Source organism: Melospiza melodia, chromosome 8, assembly GCF_035770615.1.
Source record: "Melospiza melodia melodia isolate bMelMel2 chromosome 8, bMelMel2.pri, whole genome shotgun sequence".
In the NCBI taxonomy this organism is placed as follows: domain Eukaryota; kingdom Metazoa; phylum Chordata; class Aves; order Passeriformes; family Passerellidae; genus Melospiza; species Melospiza melodia.
Window position 1 is genome coordinate 32909338 of NC_086201.1, and position 14965 is coordinate 32924302.

Consider the following 14965-nt stretch of genomic DNA (forward strand, 5'->3'; position numbering starts at 1 on the left):
TTTCTCTTTTCTGATAAGGTATTTGGAGACTTTGCTACGGCAGGTCAGCAATGGTCACATAGCCTATTTCCCAGCTATGAAAGCATTTGTGAATTTGCCTACAGAAAATGAATTGACATTCAATGCTGAGGAATACTCTGATATATCAGGTAAACTTTGATGTTTATACTATATTTGTGAAGGACAGTTATTGTATTGCTTGAGTAATTGGAATAACAGCAACTGTCAGAGCAACTGTTACTGAAATAACAGCTAACTCTTAGAGTTAACAGTTGTTATCCTTCAGTAGTATTTTAAGTACTTTTTATTCATGCTGCCTCTTGTCTCACTTTTCCTGTTTTTGCTCAAAGTAGCATTGCATTTAAGCTAAAGAGATGGGTATATTATGTGTCAGTTTACTACCATACAAATTCTTGTCTTTAAAATTATGCTTTCGAGTAAAATCTTGGGCTGCAAATAAGTGAAGATGGAATATTGGAAATATAAGAATTTCTTTTATTTCTCAGAAATGAGAGCCCTTTCTGAACTTCTGGGACCATATGGCATGAAGTTCTTGAGTGAAAGTCTGATGTGGCACATCTCTTCACAGGTTGCTGAGCTTAAGGTAACCTTGGAAGCTGGTGGGTGGGAACATTAATTGAAGTCTTCTTTAAACACAAGGAACTTCAATGTTCAGAAGAACACAGGAGATCTGCATTTTCTTAGCTGTTGATTTTCCTCTACATAAAAATAATCACTTTTCCCTTTCTGAAATAGGGTGCTTAGCATTGAGACTGCAAAAATATTTTTATAAGAATAAGCGCTCTATTTTTTGCTTGAAGAGAGTTTAAAAATACAGCTTGGCACAGCCTAAGTTCCTCAGCTAGCAGGAAATTTGGATCTGACATTTTGGAGATGTGATTATGCAATCTCAAATTTAAATTTTAATCTGTTAAATATTTGGAGAATGATTTCAGGAAAGTTATTACCTGTACTCTAATCTTACAAGTTGCATATATGAGAGCTGTTAAAAATTAGAAACAGACATATTTCCTTTTCTTTTGGCCAAACTGAAATGAAAACTACTGCACTTGAGTTTAACTGTTTCAGGCTAAGGTGTTGGGACTTGGAACTATGTCTTTGCATTCTCATATTATAGAAAGAAGAAAATTTCAAGTAAATAGCATCAAGGTTTCACAGTCAACTTCCACTTTTGATTCCATTTTTAAGTTTTACCAACATTAAATTTCAGCATAAGTAGTGAAAACAGCAATCCAAAAGAATTGATGACTTTTTGAATTTATATTTTTTTATAATATGTGTGCTTTTCTTCTAAAAAGCTGAGTGGCATAAGGACCTATTGTCTGATTTTCACAGGGTTAAATTCCTTTGCTTTAAGATGTGGTACACATTGCTCAATAGAAAAATCACATTCTAAGGGATGTCTAATCCTCTGCTTTTTGATTCAGAGCTTGCTTTTGTGTATAGTAGTGACTGATCATGATATTGATATTGGAGTCCCATTAAGAACACAGTGGATACATCTGTATTCCCTGGGGTTAGTTGTTTTTCTGCCAAGTTGAAATGTCCTAAATCAGGCATTTATGCAGCTGACATGCTGAAATCTAAAGCTGACATGGATCTTTGCTTCTTTATAGAAACTTGTGGTGGAGAATGTTGAAGTTTTAACACAAATGAGGACCAGCTTTGACAAGCCAGACCAGATGGCAGCACTCTTTAAAAGATTATCATGTGAGTATCTAACAAGATCCTACTAAAGATACACAGATATTTTCTATATTTGTCTTTGTAAAGAAAATGGGAAAAATTAATTTCTCTGTATTGAATATCCATAAGCAGCAAAATCTACATGAGCTCATATAAACTGATGAATCATTTTGAACTTTTCCAGTCTTCTCATGTACAAAGTGAGATTTCAGTGTTATTTAGTGCACAGGCACAATATTAGTGATGAATTTTGAGCATCATTTCAGGGATGATAATACCTAGCTGTAGCAGCAGTAATGTGGAAGCCTGGTACATAGCTCAATGTGAAACAAAAAATAATTACAATAAAGAGACATTTTTGGCCTCAAGAAAGCACAGAACCAGTGCTAGAATCCAGGACTGCCAGCTGTGTATACTAGGTTTCATTCCAGGAAGTGGTAAATGTGATAGTCTTCTACTGAAAATCCCATTGTGGATTCAGCTATAAAAACCTGCTTTAGCACTGCTTATTTTGGCTCTTTTAAGGAAGGGCTTTGTTTCAGTACCTTGTTGCTTTCAATGTTTTGTGTAATATTTTTTTTCTCTTATTTAAAAAACTGATCTTTTAAACTTCAACATTTTGTCCATTGTTCTCTTTTCAGCTGTTGACAGTGTTTTGAAGAGAATGACAATTATTGGTGTTATCTTGTCTTTTCGGTCATTGGCACAGGAAGCACTTAGAGATGTAAGAAAGAACTGAACATGTTCTGAATCATTTTCATTGTGTTTAACTTAATGGAATGGTAGGATATTTGAACCTAACTGTTCAGGAATGCTAAAACATTGTCATCTTAAAAGGTTGATGACAAATGGGTAAAATGGCAATACTCAGTTGTAACTGAACTTGGAATTGCAACTTGGGGTGAGGGAATCTGTTTTTTGAGTACTGTTCAGAGAACTGTTGCATTAAAACATCAAATTTAGTTTAGATCATGTTTTCTGTGTTTACTCATTTTAAAGCCTTTTATTTCTCTCCTTTATTGCAAACTCTTATTAGGCTTTAATGTGTTAAATCTACAAACAAATTTAAATGTGTAAAGTAAAATCCATTAAAAAGGAAAATAAGCCCAGTAAAATAATGGTAGTGTCTAACTCATAATTAACATGGGAAGCAATTTTTCTCATTTTGTGCATATTTGTGTCTCTTAGGTCTTATCCTACCACATTCCTTTCCTTGTAAGTTCCATTGAGGACTTCAAAGATCACATTCCAAGAGAGACTGACATGAAGGTAATGTTTGGCTGAAAGGCTGGTAGAGTAGTTTTGGAGTTTGCTGAAAATACGTAAGCAACAAGACTTTCATGTTTAGTGTTGAACATCCAGACACAAAAAACACCCTTTTTCTTTTTTTCCCCCCATTTTTCCCCCTCTAAGAGCTTAGTAAATGTGGATCTGCAGCTTCTTAATGTTCTAGGGAAACAATGACAACCAACTGATAGAATAAGTACAAGTCTCTCTCTGCCTGTGATCACATTTGAGAACTTTGATAGACTTAAGAACAAAATTTATCAAGTGTTAAAAGAAGACAAGGGGAAGAGTGCTGAGCTGCTCCACACTGTGAGCAGTACAGCTGGTAAAACAAAATATTTCAGCACTGTCTGTGTGGTTGGAGTTCTGTGCATGTAATAGTGACAAGTCTGATTTTTAACTTAAATTGAAATTTTTTGTAAACCCACTGTATGAAATACTTGTTTATAAATGCTGTATTTGTAGATGTTGGCTGATGCTTTAGATCTGGTAGAGAAAATATGTCAGTTTCTTTTGAACATGAGAGAAAGATGTAGAAACAGCTAATTGGAAGTCAGGGTGTTGCTTTGGAGGTAATGTGGGAAAGTATATGAGTTTTGTTTGGCTTGACACAGCAAAATCACCATCTGGTTCACAAAGTACAGACACAGCTGCTCAGTGGAGGTTAGAAACAAACAAAATCTACAGTCTCTGTCTAACATTTGCCAAATCTCTGAAATTCCTTAGTGCCTCAAACTCATTTTAAGCATGACAGCAAAAACTTGCTTCATCATCTTGACATGAAAGCCTTCAGTGTTGTCTTTCTTCTGGTCCTCAGGTGGCAATGAATGTATATGAACTGTCATCAGCTGCTGGATTGCCTTGTGAGATTGATCCTGCCTTGGTAGTAGCACTGTCTTCCCAAAAATCAGGTAACAAGTTCCAACTTCAAAAATAAAAATGTTAAAAAGAGAAAAGAACTGTTTAAAGTGCTGGGTGGAAACTTGTATATCTTGACTCCTTTGTTTTCCTTCAATAAACTTTATAAATGGCATAAGAGGATGAATTACTTGTGCCTGCTGTTTGTTGGTGTTAGCTTGAGAATCTTTTCAAATATGCATGAATGGATGTGCTGACCTAGAAAAGGATACCAGGTAGATGTAGAGGGAATTTAATGGTGAACACTGCTGTAATTCAACAATGACAATAAGAGTGTCTTGTGAACAGCTTGATCAGTTCTGTTGCACAGATGTGTGACAAATCTGTCAGCTAAGTGAGCATTAGGAGCTGAATGCAGCTTGTGAATTTCACAGTATTTTGTTGCCAGTGTGCCCTGCAAGTGTTAACATGAACTTTACAAGGGAAAACAGTAAAATAAACATGTTAGAGAATTTACATTTATCACGCTTCCTCTTTGTTGCTTTAAGGCACTGCTGTGTAAGCTTTTCAGTTTTGTTTACTCTGGCATGTTCAAAGACATGAATTAAGACTCCTGAGTGTTTTTTGATGGTCTTCAGCTTTTTTCCTATCTTCCTTACTGAGCATTTCATTACTCTTTTTCCTCCTGATGTGCTCTGGATAGTTGATGTTAGAATGAGACCATGAATATTTAAAATGGTATATAAGTTGTTTTTTCTTACTTCAGTTGTAGTTATTTTGAGACGGGAAAATACTTTTCAATGTTTGAATTTAAGTCCCAAGCACAATTTCTTTGTGCACATAGAAAAAAAAAGCAACCCAAAGTGTATTTGTTCTATATACATTATATGTATAACATACAAAAGTATACTATTGTTAGATATCTGGTGTCTAAAATGCCATTTTAAATAGATTGTTTTCATTGTGGTACAGCTATGAAATGTTTAAGCTAGGTCAACAAAGAGAATTTCTGCATATTCTCATAATGGTTTATGATCTTGTATTTTGATTGTTACCTTTGGAATTTGAAATATTTTTATTTTATTCAGTTTTCATAGAGATAAATTCTGCATGTCAGTAATTGCTGACTTTTTAAAAACTAATCTTAGGCTAATGTGTGATAATGCTGCCATTTCTGTAAGCACAAATTGACATGAGTGCACCATCACCTTCTGTCTTTTGCCAAAGGGAGATGCAAGAGAAGTTCTTCCTAGCTTACAGCAATAACTGGATTTATACCAGCATGAAAAGATCACTATTGTGTTCATCATATTAAAGGCTTACTAACTAAATCATGAGAAGTAATAGCATGGCAGTGGCTTCTTTTTCTTCTCCTAGATAAGAGACTGGACATTTTGCAGCTCTGCTCTGTTTCTTTTGGCAAAATTGACATTAATAGTCCTCTTTTCACAATACAAACGTTGACTTTGTTGGATTTTACTTTAAATTTCAATTTGATCAAACAATTTACGTTCTAATCTACCTGCAGCTGAAAAGAAATATTTCAAGATTATTTCTTTAATTAAAGAACTTTCTTATTTTTGTTTTTTAGAAAACATTAGTCCAGAAGAAGAATATAAAATTGCTTGCCTTCTAATGGTCTTCGTGGCTGTGTCCTTGCCCACTTTGGCTAGCAATGTGATGTCTCAGTACAGCCCTGCCATTGAAGGTAATGTAGAGTCAGCTCAGTATTTGCTGGGAATGCTGTCTTCAAGTGGTTCTGGAAGTGTCTTGAATACATTCACCTTTAATATTTAATTTAATTATATTTAATTTTATATTTGTATATATTATATATATGTTTATATTTATATATAAACATATTTTATATAGAAAATTATATTTTATTATATATATTTATATTTAATTTTATATTTAATTATAGTGAACAAATTAAAAAAGCAGTTAGCCTTAATTCAGGCAAGTTTTTCTTGAAAGTACTTTTAAAAACATTTACTTAACTCTTGTCTGAGATGACTTTCTGTGAAAAATTAGTTTGGTACTTGAAATTTTCAGAATAGTTCAGACACTGCAGGGGGCAATCTTGTCCTAACATGGAATCATTCAAGCACACATTCTGCATTAATGTGAGTGACATTATTTAATATAAAATATTCTACTAAGTATTAATGTTTTCATAATCTTTACATTGGCCTTGAGCCAGTCACACAAGGTGTCCTTTCTATATTTTATGTGCTGTGTTCATATTGCCAAGCATAAAATTTTGGAAACAGAATCTGGAAGGTGTAAGGGGTGAACAGAATTATTTCCTGCACAATAGTTCAACTTTCTTATTTAAGAAAAAATAATCTTTGCCTCAACAAAATTCTTTGCACGTAATCCACAGTTTTCTTTCTCTTTTTAAGTTGAAAAAAGACAGTACTGTTCAAACACACTCAAAAGTCACCTTTTGGCTCTTCAAGCTGTTTCCTTTGTAATGTGTAACATGACTCACATAAAGACCATGTTTATACTGCTTCCATTCACTGGGATGCATGTTTTCTTTAATTAGTTTTGAAACTTGCATTATTTTTAATATGCTCAAAAATTGTAACTCACAAAGTAAGTGTAAACTGGGTTCTGAATATTCTGAATATTAAAGTGCCAGGAAGATACAAAAAATTTTGAAGACTTTCTGTGTCACCGAATGTAGTATGTAAATCATGTTTTTTAGAGACACAGGATTGTTGTTTTACATGGGATTAATCAGCCTTTTCTTCAGTTTTGAATTATTAGGGATCTGTTGACTCTAGTTGCATTTTAAAACAGATAGCATAGACATCTCCAGTTGTGGAAAACGTTAGATAAATCTGATGTATGAGTAGAACTTGAATAATGCTTTGAAAATCAGAGAATTTTCAAGTTAAAAGGTTTTTCTGATGAATGGGGAGAGCAATCTGTAACCTGTTTTCTGTTATTTGTGCTCCTGTACTATTTCTGTTGCTCTTTGCAAACTTTTTCCAAGTCATGATACTTGAATAAAAATCTTGGAATATAGGTGAGAGCAGGCAATATCTAATGTAATTGATGAGGGGCATGGGTAGAAACTTCCTTGTTTGAAGATTGTCAGGTTGACTGTCTTTACTCAATCCAAATGAACTTTTTTGTATGCATGTAAGATCACATCTCTTAAAAAATTACCTATAGTTTTGTAAAAGAAATCCTCTGGGAGCACTTCCAGCTACCAGTTTCTCCTTCAAAGGATCTTACCAACTCTAGAGTCTCAAAACCTGCATGGCTTGCCAGGGGGGCAGTACTAAAAGTTTTACTGCTGTTTATATTTTCACATTTCCCCCTCTGCAAATTAATTGCTAAGAAAATGACAGGCTAGCTGGAGGCTCTCCAGCAGGTTAAATTTCAGGTGGGTTTGGCTTCCTCAAATTTCCTCTCTTCCCAAAACCCTCAGCATGCTGAAAACATGACTATCATGTTTTTAGCAGGCTGAAACAACAGATAATTCTTCTGTTGAAGATAAGCAGATATTCTTCTGCCCGTTTTATATTATGTAGCTTAAAAATTCCAGTTTATCTGGTTTCATTTACATTAAATAACTCTTAAAATGAAGTCAGGCAAAGCCTTGTTTCAAAGTGAGCTCTTAAAATATAGGTAATAGATGACATGAAGCTGTGGCTGGAGAGAAGTTACATCTTGCACTCAAATAAGCCCATATTAGAAGTTGTTCTGTGAGACATGGCCTGTGTATTACATAATTTTCTACTGAGTGAGGTCTTATTGAGAGGAAAATGTAGCAAAAGGTATACATAAAAAATGTTCACTCTACAAAAATAACTGAAGAAACAGAACAGACTTTGTCATTCCTGCCTTCCCTGTATAATACTACTTTTTCTTGTGTTCTACCCTTATTGTAGAACATCTGGCTTGAAACACTTAATATAAATGGTATTTCCAGAATGTGAACTTAATAAATTCTGCTTTATGAAGTAAATTCCCTGGACAAATCCTGAATTAATCCATCAACGAGTCACAGATTTGAAGGAGTTTCAGCTTTCTAATCTGGCAAGGCATATCTCCCAAAAACAGACAGTGCTTGGACAGCTGTAGCAATGTCTGTATTCCCTCTGTCTGCTTCAAGATCAAGTCTGTTTCTTCCACTAGTTCCAGATAAAGGCTCAAAGTCTTAACAGACCTTTACTTTTATTTCCAGTACAGAATCTGAACTGCAAGTCGAATACCAGGCTAGAAGTCTAATTTATCAACAAGAGGGTAGAATAGAATACTAGTCTGCAAGAGCCCTGGTTCTTTTCTGAATATTTGAAACCTGTTGTGAGTTGGAACGCAGCAGTTCTTTTGCTGAATTCCCTTGTTGATGCTTTTTCTACAGCCTGAGACATAAAAATGAAATCTCTTGAATAAAATGAGCCTCTTCAAAGACAAATACAAATTTGAATCAGAGTTAAGCAAAACAGATTTTCTTGACTGATGTTCATGTAAAAAATAGGAGACAAAGTTGGAGTATCAAATGTGGGGGCCCTGCTGAGGGAGATCCACAGGGATCTTCTCTGGGACCTACAGGTCAGCATATTCACAGACCACCTGGATGGAGGGGCTGAAGAGTGAGGTGAGAAAAATCTATGTATCATGTGAAGCTGTTGAAGATAATATAGGAATGAAGAGCTGCAGAGAAGTATGATACTGAGTGAACTGGGCAATCAAATGACAGCTAAAAGTACTTTTAGGTAACAATAGTGATGTGCGTGGGGAAAAAATTGATTTTTCTCATGTGGAGTGATGGGGTCCAGCTGACCTCACCATTCAAGCATGAACTTGAAGTGACTGAATGAAAAGATGAGCTCATTGCTCAACAATGGTCAAAAAATAAGAATCAGCATGCTTGAGTACTTGTTAACTCCTTCAAAGACCACCTCCTTTTCGTATGCTCACACTTGCCTAAGATACTTGCTCAAGTGTATATTAATTTTGTATTGAAGCGATATATTTGACTTAATTTGCCTGGAAGAAATATCAGGTTTACTGAGTTCTTCTGCTCTTTGTGAAAACTGTTGTCATTTAACCATCTTCCAGGGCTCTGAAGCCTGGGTGAATTTTAGGCAAATGTTACATCTGAAAGTGAGCAATAGAACACCTTTGTTCTTGAGTACCTGCAGATCTCTCTGAGTGATACTGTCTGGGCATGAGATGTTCATTTACACAGAGGGGAAATAGTCAATTAGCTTATGAAAATCCTGTCTTTTTGGCCTAGTCAAGTGTTAACACTTTAAAGTTTTGTAGAAACCAAATAAACTTCCAATATATCCCTTATTTCTAAAAGCCCCAGGTTGTTTCTCAGGTTTCTGTGACCATTAGGAGATGGAAGGCAGAGGTGTATTTTGGTGACTTCCCTGATAGCAAGTTTAGTGTGGAAGAGTTCCTTGCTCTCATTATGTAAGATGCTAAAAGTCCTCCTTTCATTGTCACAAGTCTCTTTAGTATTTGGTGATATTTTCCAAAGAATACTGTCTTTTCCAACATGGTGCTGAGTTGTTTTGAATGTTTTTTGTTTAGGGCATTGCAACAACATTCACTGCTTGGCAAAAGCTATCAATCAGATTGCTGCAGCTCTGTTCACCATCCACAAGGGAAGCATTGAAGACCGTCTCAAAGAATTTTTAGCTGTATGTATAACTTTATTCCATTTATTAAAATGTACTGTTGGTTTGGGATGCAATGCAATTGATTTAATAGAAACTGCTTTTGGTGCACAACAGACTATTTTCTATATGTTTATATATACAAGTCTATACATAGATTAAATTTTGCAATAGTTCTTTAAAAACACCTGTGTGTGATGTTGGAAAGTTAGAGGAGCAAATCAGAGCAAGTGTCATAATTTTTTTCAGTACAATCTTTAGTATTTTAGCACATACCATTTCTCACATTGTGTGGCCCATGAGTGGGCAAAAAAATATTCAATGCATACAAAATCAAAATTCTGTCTAGCTGATTTTTCCCATGATATATCGGATACTTTATTTAGTTACCTTCTTTGAAAAAGTAGGATAAATTTCAGGTTTGAATTTTATCCTTCAAAAGGTATTGTACCTTTTGACATGCCTGTTCTTCTTAAACATGAGCAGCCAGGTAGTAGCATGTTGCAGAGGTAGTTGGGAAGAGGAAATTTTTTTATGCCTCAGAGTAGATTGAAGTTGAAAGCTACCGAAATCCTTAGTGATGCTTAGGAAAAAAAATCAGAAGTTTTTAGGTCATGGTGACCTGTTTTAAATTCATTTTGGTGTGCTGCTTGAGTAGAAATAATTTTTTTAAAATGGCTCCTGATTAGGCAGTACTTAAAGGAAATGAAAGGCTAAAACAGCAGCATCACTTGAATTAAAAAAAAAATTACTACTGATTTTGAGTGGGTTTTGATTTTTCTGTCTGGCGTTATAATGTGTGGAGAAAAAGCCCCTCCCTCTTTATTTTAGGTAACTTTTTGTAACTAGAAGTTCACAGAAAAAAATTTTTTCCCTAAAAGAATCTTTCACTTGTGGAAATTCATTGCATTTTGTAAAACAGAAAAAACCCCTTTGGCCATTGACCTTGTCTAATGCAAGTGCTGGATGTAAAACATGAAAGAGAAATGGTTGTATCAAGTTGCATACATTTGACAAGTGAAGAAAACCAGTATAGTTTCATGTGATAAAAACACTTTTGGTATGAGGTTTGCATTCTTTCAGTGTTTATGGACTGCTTTCAGACCACTGCTTTTACTGCACAGACTATGACTTGATGGTTCAGATATTTTGTTAATCTTTCTTTCTTAACACTTACTGTTAGTCTGAAAGAAAAACAGTTCTCTTGAGAAAGAAATTATTGCTGCTGATGATCTGCTTTCCTGTCCAAGTTAATTAAATATGAAAAAAACCTTAGGAGGTTCTTTAATGCTGATGAGTATGTGCTGTGTATCTTTTGAAGTACACATATTAACTTCATATGAAAAATTGATTTGAGACAGTTTTTTCAAGAAGAAGGTTGTGAAAAAAGCTGTTTTTAAAGTTAGTATTTTAATTTAAAATCATTTTCTGGTAGACATGTTGTTTAGGAATGTTGTGAAGGCCAAAATGATGATTGTACATCTGAAAGTTGGAAGGCGTTTTTTTCAAATTTCCGTAAGGCATGAAAACATGGTGTATCAAGGCATCTAACAAATTAACTATTTTACTCTATTTTATTCTGTGATCCTGAGCTTGTAAATACCTAAGTACATGTTAGAAGTTTTTAGGATGTCTTCTAAAACTAGGATAACATGGTTGCTTATGGCAATGCTGTTTTCAACCTGGAGATAATATTGATATGGGGGGTAATATAAAAGTGGATCTTTATTGGAGCTGCAGGGACAGTTATGGAAAAATGTCCCCAAAAGCCCACAGAGGGTGAATACAGTTTGTATAACTTTAGCAAATTAGCATAATTGACAAAAAGCATCAATTAGGAGGACAAGTGGTGATGCAATCACCCCACTCCCAGGTTGAGTTCCCTCTCTGGAGCCCTCCCCTTGGTACTAGCTGTCCTTTGTTTATGAAAACGTGTCTCAAAAAGTTGTTCTCAACCCTGGTAGCCGGGAAGAACCATGATAGCACAGGGGCCTTGTGCCCCCAGGGCTTGGAGCTCTGGAATAAGTTTTCTGTCTGGGGAAAGGGCATAGAAAAGAACTGGGAAAATGAGCTAGAATACAATAATAGGCTACAGAGCTCCAAATATATGTGAAGAATAGAGAGAATACATAAGAGAAAAAAAGGCAAAAATCAATAGTCATCATTTTCCCCCTTTTTAGAGACTAACAAGACTCTACCTTGTCTAGCCTCTACTCCATATTTAATCCTACCACCAGTTTACACAACTGGCTAAGATACAGATGCTAACTATAACTACAGCTACTGTGAATATTTTTTATCCAGGCCCAGTTTGGTAACCATGAAGTGAGTGTATACTGAAGGTATATTGATAAAGGATTATTCATTGACAGTTAAGATGACATTTCTTCAAAGCTACTTCTGTTGCAAAATGGGTAAAACTTCAAGCAATAAAAATTTCTATCACTTAAAACCTTACAAAAATGTAGTAAGTTGAAGTGTATATTGAGAAGGACAGAAGTGAGATCTTGATCCCCTGGGAGTTGTCATTGATTTCAGGAGACATTGTAATTGTCAACCAGTGATTACAACAAAAAGTTCTCTGCAATGAATTAATTCACTTTTTATATTAAAATAGCATGTGTCATTTTAATTAAACACTATTAGGAATAAGCCAATATGGCACATTGAAACTAAAGGCCAGTGATGGTTCATGTGCTCAGGATTACTTTCCTTTGTCATTATTAGTACAATGATGAGTCCATTGGTTTTGTCTAACAAAACAGCAGAAGCTCATCAATACTTTGTTTTATTTATTGCTTTGAAATACTCATTTTGTATAGCTTGCATCATCCAGTCTACTGAAGATTGGCCAGGAGACAGACAAAACAACTACAAGGAACCGAGAATCAGTTTACCTACTACTAGACATGGTGAGCATTTGTGTGTTTTATTTGTAGCTCACAAACCAGTGGAAATCATTTTATGTTGTTCTTCCTGGCATTCTAATGTCACTATTTTTTTTTTTCATTCCCCCAATGTGCATTTGTTACTGCCATCATCCTTTATTGCTCAGAACATTTTATCACGTACAGATAATTTTCACTGTTTGCTTAGTACTTACCATACATGTAAGAATCAGTGTTCAGAGTGTGTAGGAGAGAATCCTCTCTGCTCAGAGGATTTCCTCTCAGTATCTTTTGGAAGATAACTACTTATATAGGAAAGCTAAATACTTGCTTTGAGAAGCAGTGAGTTTAAATGTAGGGAGTTTAAATGTAGGGAGTTTAAGGGGTTTTGTAAGTTGGGATTTTTTTTTTTTGTATGTTAGTTTGTACTGTATTTATATGTAAAGGTGTGTTTAGTTTATTATAAGTAGATAGTATCTGGGGAAATACTATCCCTAAAAATATGCTGTACATATACTAGGGAGAAGCACTACTATAAACTTGGTGCAATTTATTTTCACTGTGAAATATGTGAGTGGTAATGGGATGCAGGCTGGAAGGATCTACATGAAACAGATTATCAGTAGCAGGCAGCAGAAGATGCTCTGCAAAACCTTGTGTTTCTGATATTTTTCAGATTGTGCAGGAGTCTCCATTCCTGACAATGGATCTCTTGGAGTCTTGTTTCCCTTATGTCTTGCTGAGAAATGCATACCATGCTGTCTACAAACAAAGTGTTACATCCTCTGCCTAAGTATCTACTTACTGGAGATAAGACATAGCACGCATCTGTGTGGCCTCAGTTTTATCTGTAAACTGTGGAGCTATTTTACTCTATGGCCTGATGAACAGTTTTGTGAATTATAAATTTTTTCCATAAAGTTGTATTCCTAAACAGTGGTTTCTTAATATGGTTGTACTACAATATAAGCTTGGTTGATTTTAGGTTGCACACTTACGGAAAATTTCTTTTCTCATTCCTTTCTTTATTTTATTTTTTTTTAACTTTAGAGCACCAGTTATGTTTTAAAAATACTACTTCTGCTATATGTTTTTTGATATTGATCATGCAAAACAAAAATTGCTTGTTTATTTCCAAGAAGAAAAATGTATGTAGTGATTATTTTACATAGAGTAGCTTTCATCTGTGTGTAAATTATTTCAAATAGGGAGAGTTATAAACTTGTACCTATGGTTCTTATTGAAAACAAATATTGGATGTGCATTTCTGTGAAGTAATTACAGCATTTCTAGTTTTATTTTGAAACGTTCACCAATCTCCGTACTATGACACTATCTAACATTAAAAATGTTATAGGACTGCTTATCCTACAGACAGTGATCCTCTCCCAATTCTCTTAAACAACTGCAAGTGGTGGTGTTTGTATAAAGCATAGTGGAAATTTTTTTTAAACTAACTTCTGTGGTGCCCTATTGGCATTAACACTACCATTGTACCCTGCTGTATAATAAACATTCTTACACATTTATCATATATTGATAAAATGTTAGCCCTTAACCACTTTTTATATGTTTTAAATTTTTGAAATTCAAGTGTACCTTCCATAACATACAATAAACACTAGACTGTATTATCTGTAGGTGAATTATTTTTAATATAAATGTTATCCTAGTATTTTAAGCTTTAACTGTGCTGTTGTGCATTGATTTACATCTCACAGTTCATTAAATATCAATACTTAGAGCTTTTATGTGAAGACTTCTTTTAATCCTTCACCTTTTGCCTTTTGCGATAGCGAATCTTGTAAAAGGATGGAAGAAGGAATTAAAAACAATGTTAAAAATGTCACTTTAGTGCCATTATCCTTTAAATCTTATTTTTACATAATAAAGCAAGAAAAGCATTTATATAGTATGTAGCTATGCCAGTTGTACCCATAGAAATAAATGTATTGTTAAAGTATGAAGCTTGAAATAATCCTAGAAGGGGCGAATGTTGCTAAAACCGTAACATCAGGCATGACTGAGACAGATGTATAATAGTCCCTTTTTTATCAGTCATGCAAATTGGCCTTGCAGGGTAGCATGGGCTCATTTAGCCTGAAAGCTGACCAGATGGTTGTGCTCTGTAATCCCTGATGTATAAAGCTGTGTGTTCCTCAACAGGCTCTGGACATTGTATAGAGCCCCTGTTCTTGGTGCAACTTCTGTGCATGCTGGTAACTTTTTCTGTTATGAAAGAGCTGTTGTGTGCTCAGTTACAATAGCTTCCTCTGTCCAGAGGAAAAAAGTACTGGAATAAAATTGTCCTAAGGAAGTAAGACAGTACATCTATATTTTTCCTAATTATGCATTTTATGTTCTAACTATAGAAGTGTTTTTAAACTGATAAGTTAATACCATAATGAAGAAGTTTGTTCATAAAGTAATTAGGTTGAATGCAAGACTTATGAGTTCTTAAATATTACTCTGTAATATTTATAGTCTAATACATTCAAATGTTCTGATTTCAATTAAGATTTTGATTTTGATGTAGCCTTTTGTGGGAAAACAATGCCTGTTTTCAAGATCGATTCT

General features: G+C 34.6%; 1 protein-coding gene across 4 annotated transcripts in view; it reads left to right on the forward strand.

Annotated features, from left to right (window-relative positions):
• Positions 1-14237, forward strand: part of NCKAP1 (NCK associated protein 1) — a 52897-nt gene extending 38660 nt beyond the window's left edge. For all 4 annotated transcript variants that reach the window (XM_063162596.1, XM_063162597.1, XM_063162594.1 and 1 more), the window contains 10 exons: positions 19-149; positions 507-604; positions 1638-1731; positions 2349-2431; positions 2896-2976; positions 3812-3905; positions 5444-5560; positions 9415-9524; positions 12323-12412; positions 13065-14237. In XM_063162596.1, coding sequence (XP_063018666.1) covers positions 19-149; positions 507-604; positions 1638-1731; positions 2349-2431; positions 2896-2976; positions 3812-3905; positions 5444-5560; positions 9415-9524; positions 12323-12412; positions 13065-13181 — 1015 coding nt within the window. In that variant the 3' untranslated portion in view covers positions 13182-14237. The remainder of the gene's footprint in view (positions 1-18; positions 150-506; positions 605-1637; positions 1732-2348; positions 2432-2895; positions 2977-3811; positions 3906-5443; positions 5561-9414; positions 9525-12322; positions 12413-13064) is intronic.
• The last annotated feature ends 728 nt before the right edge of the window (positions 14238-14965 follow it).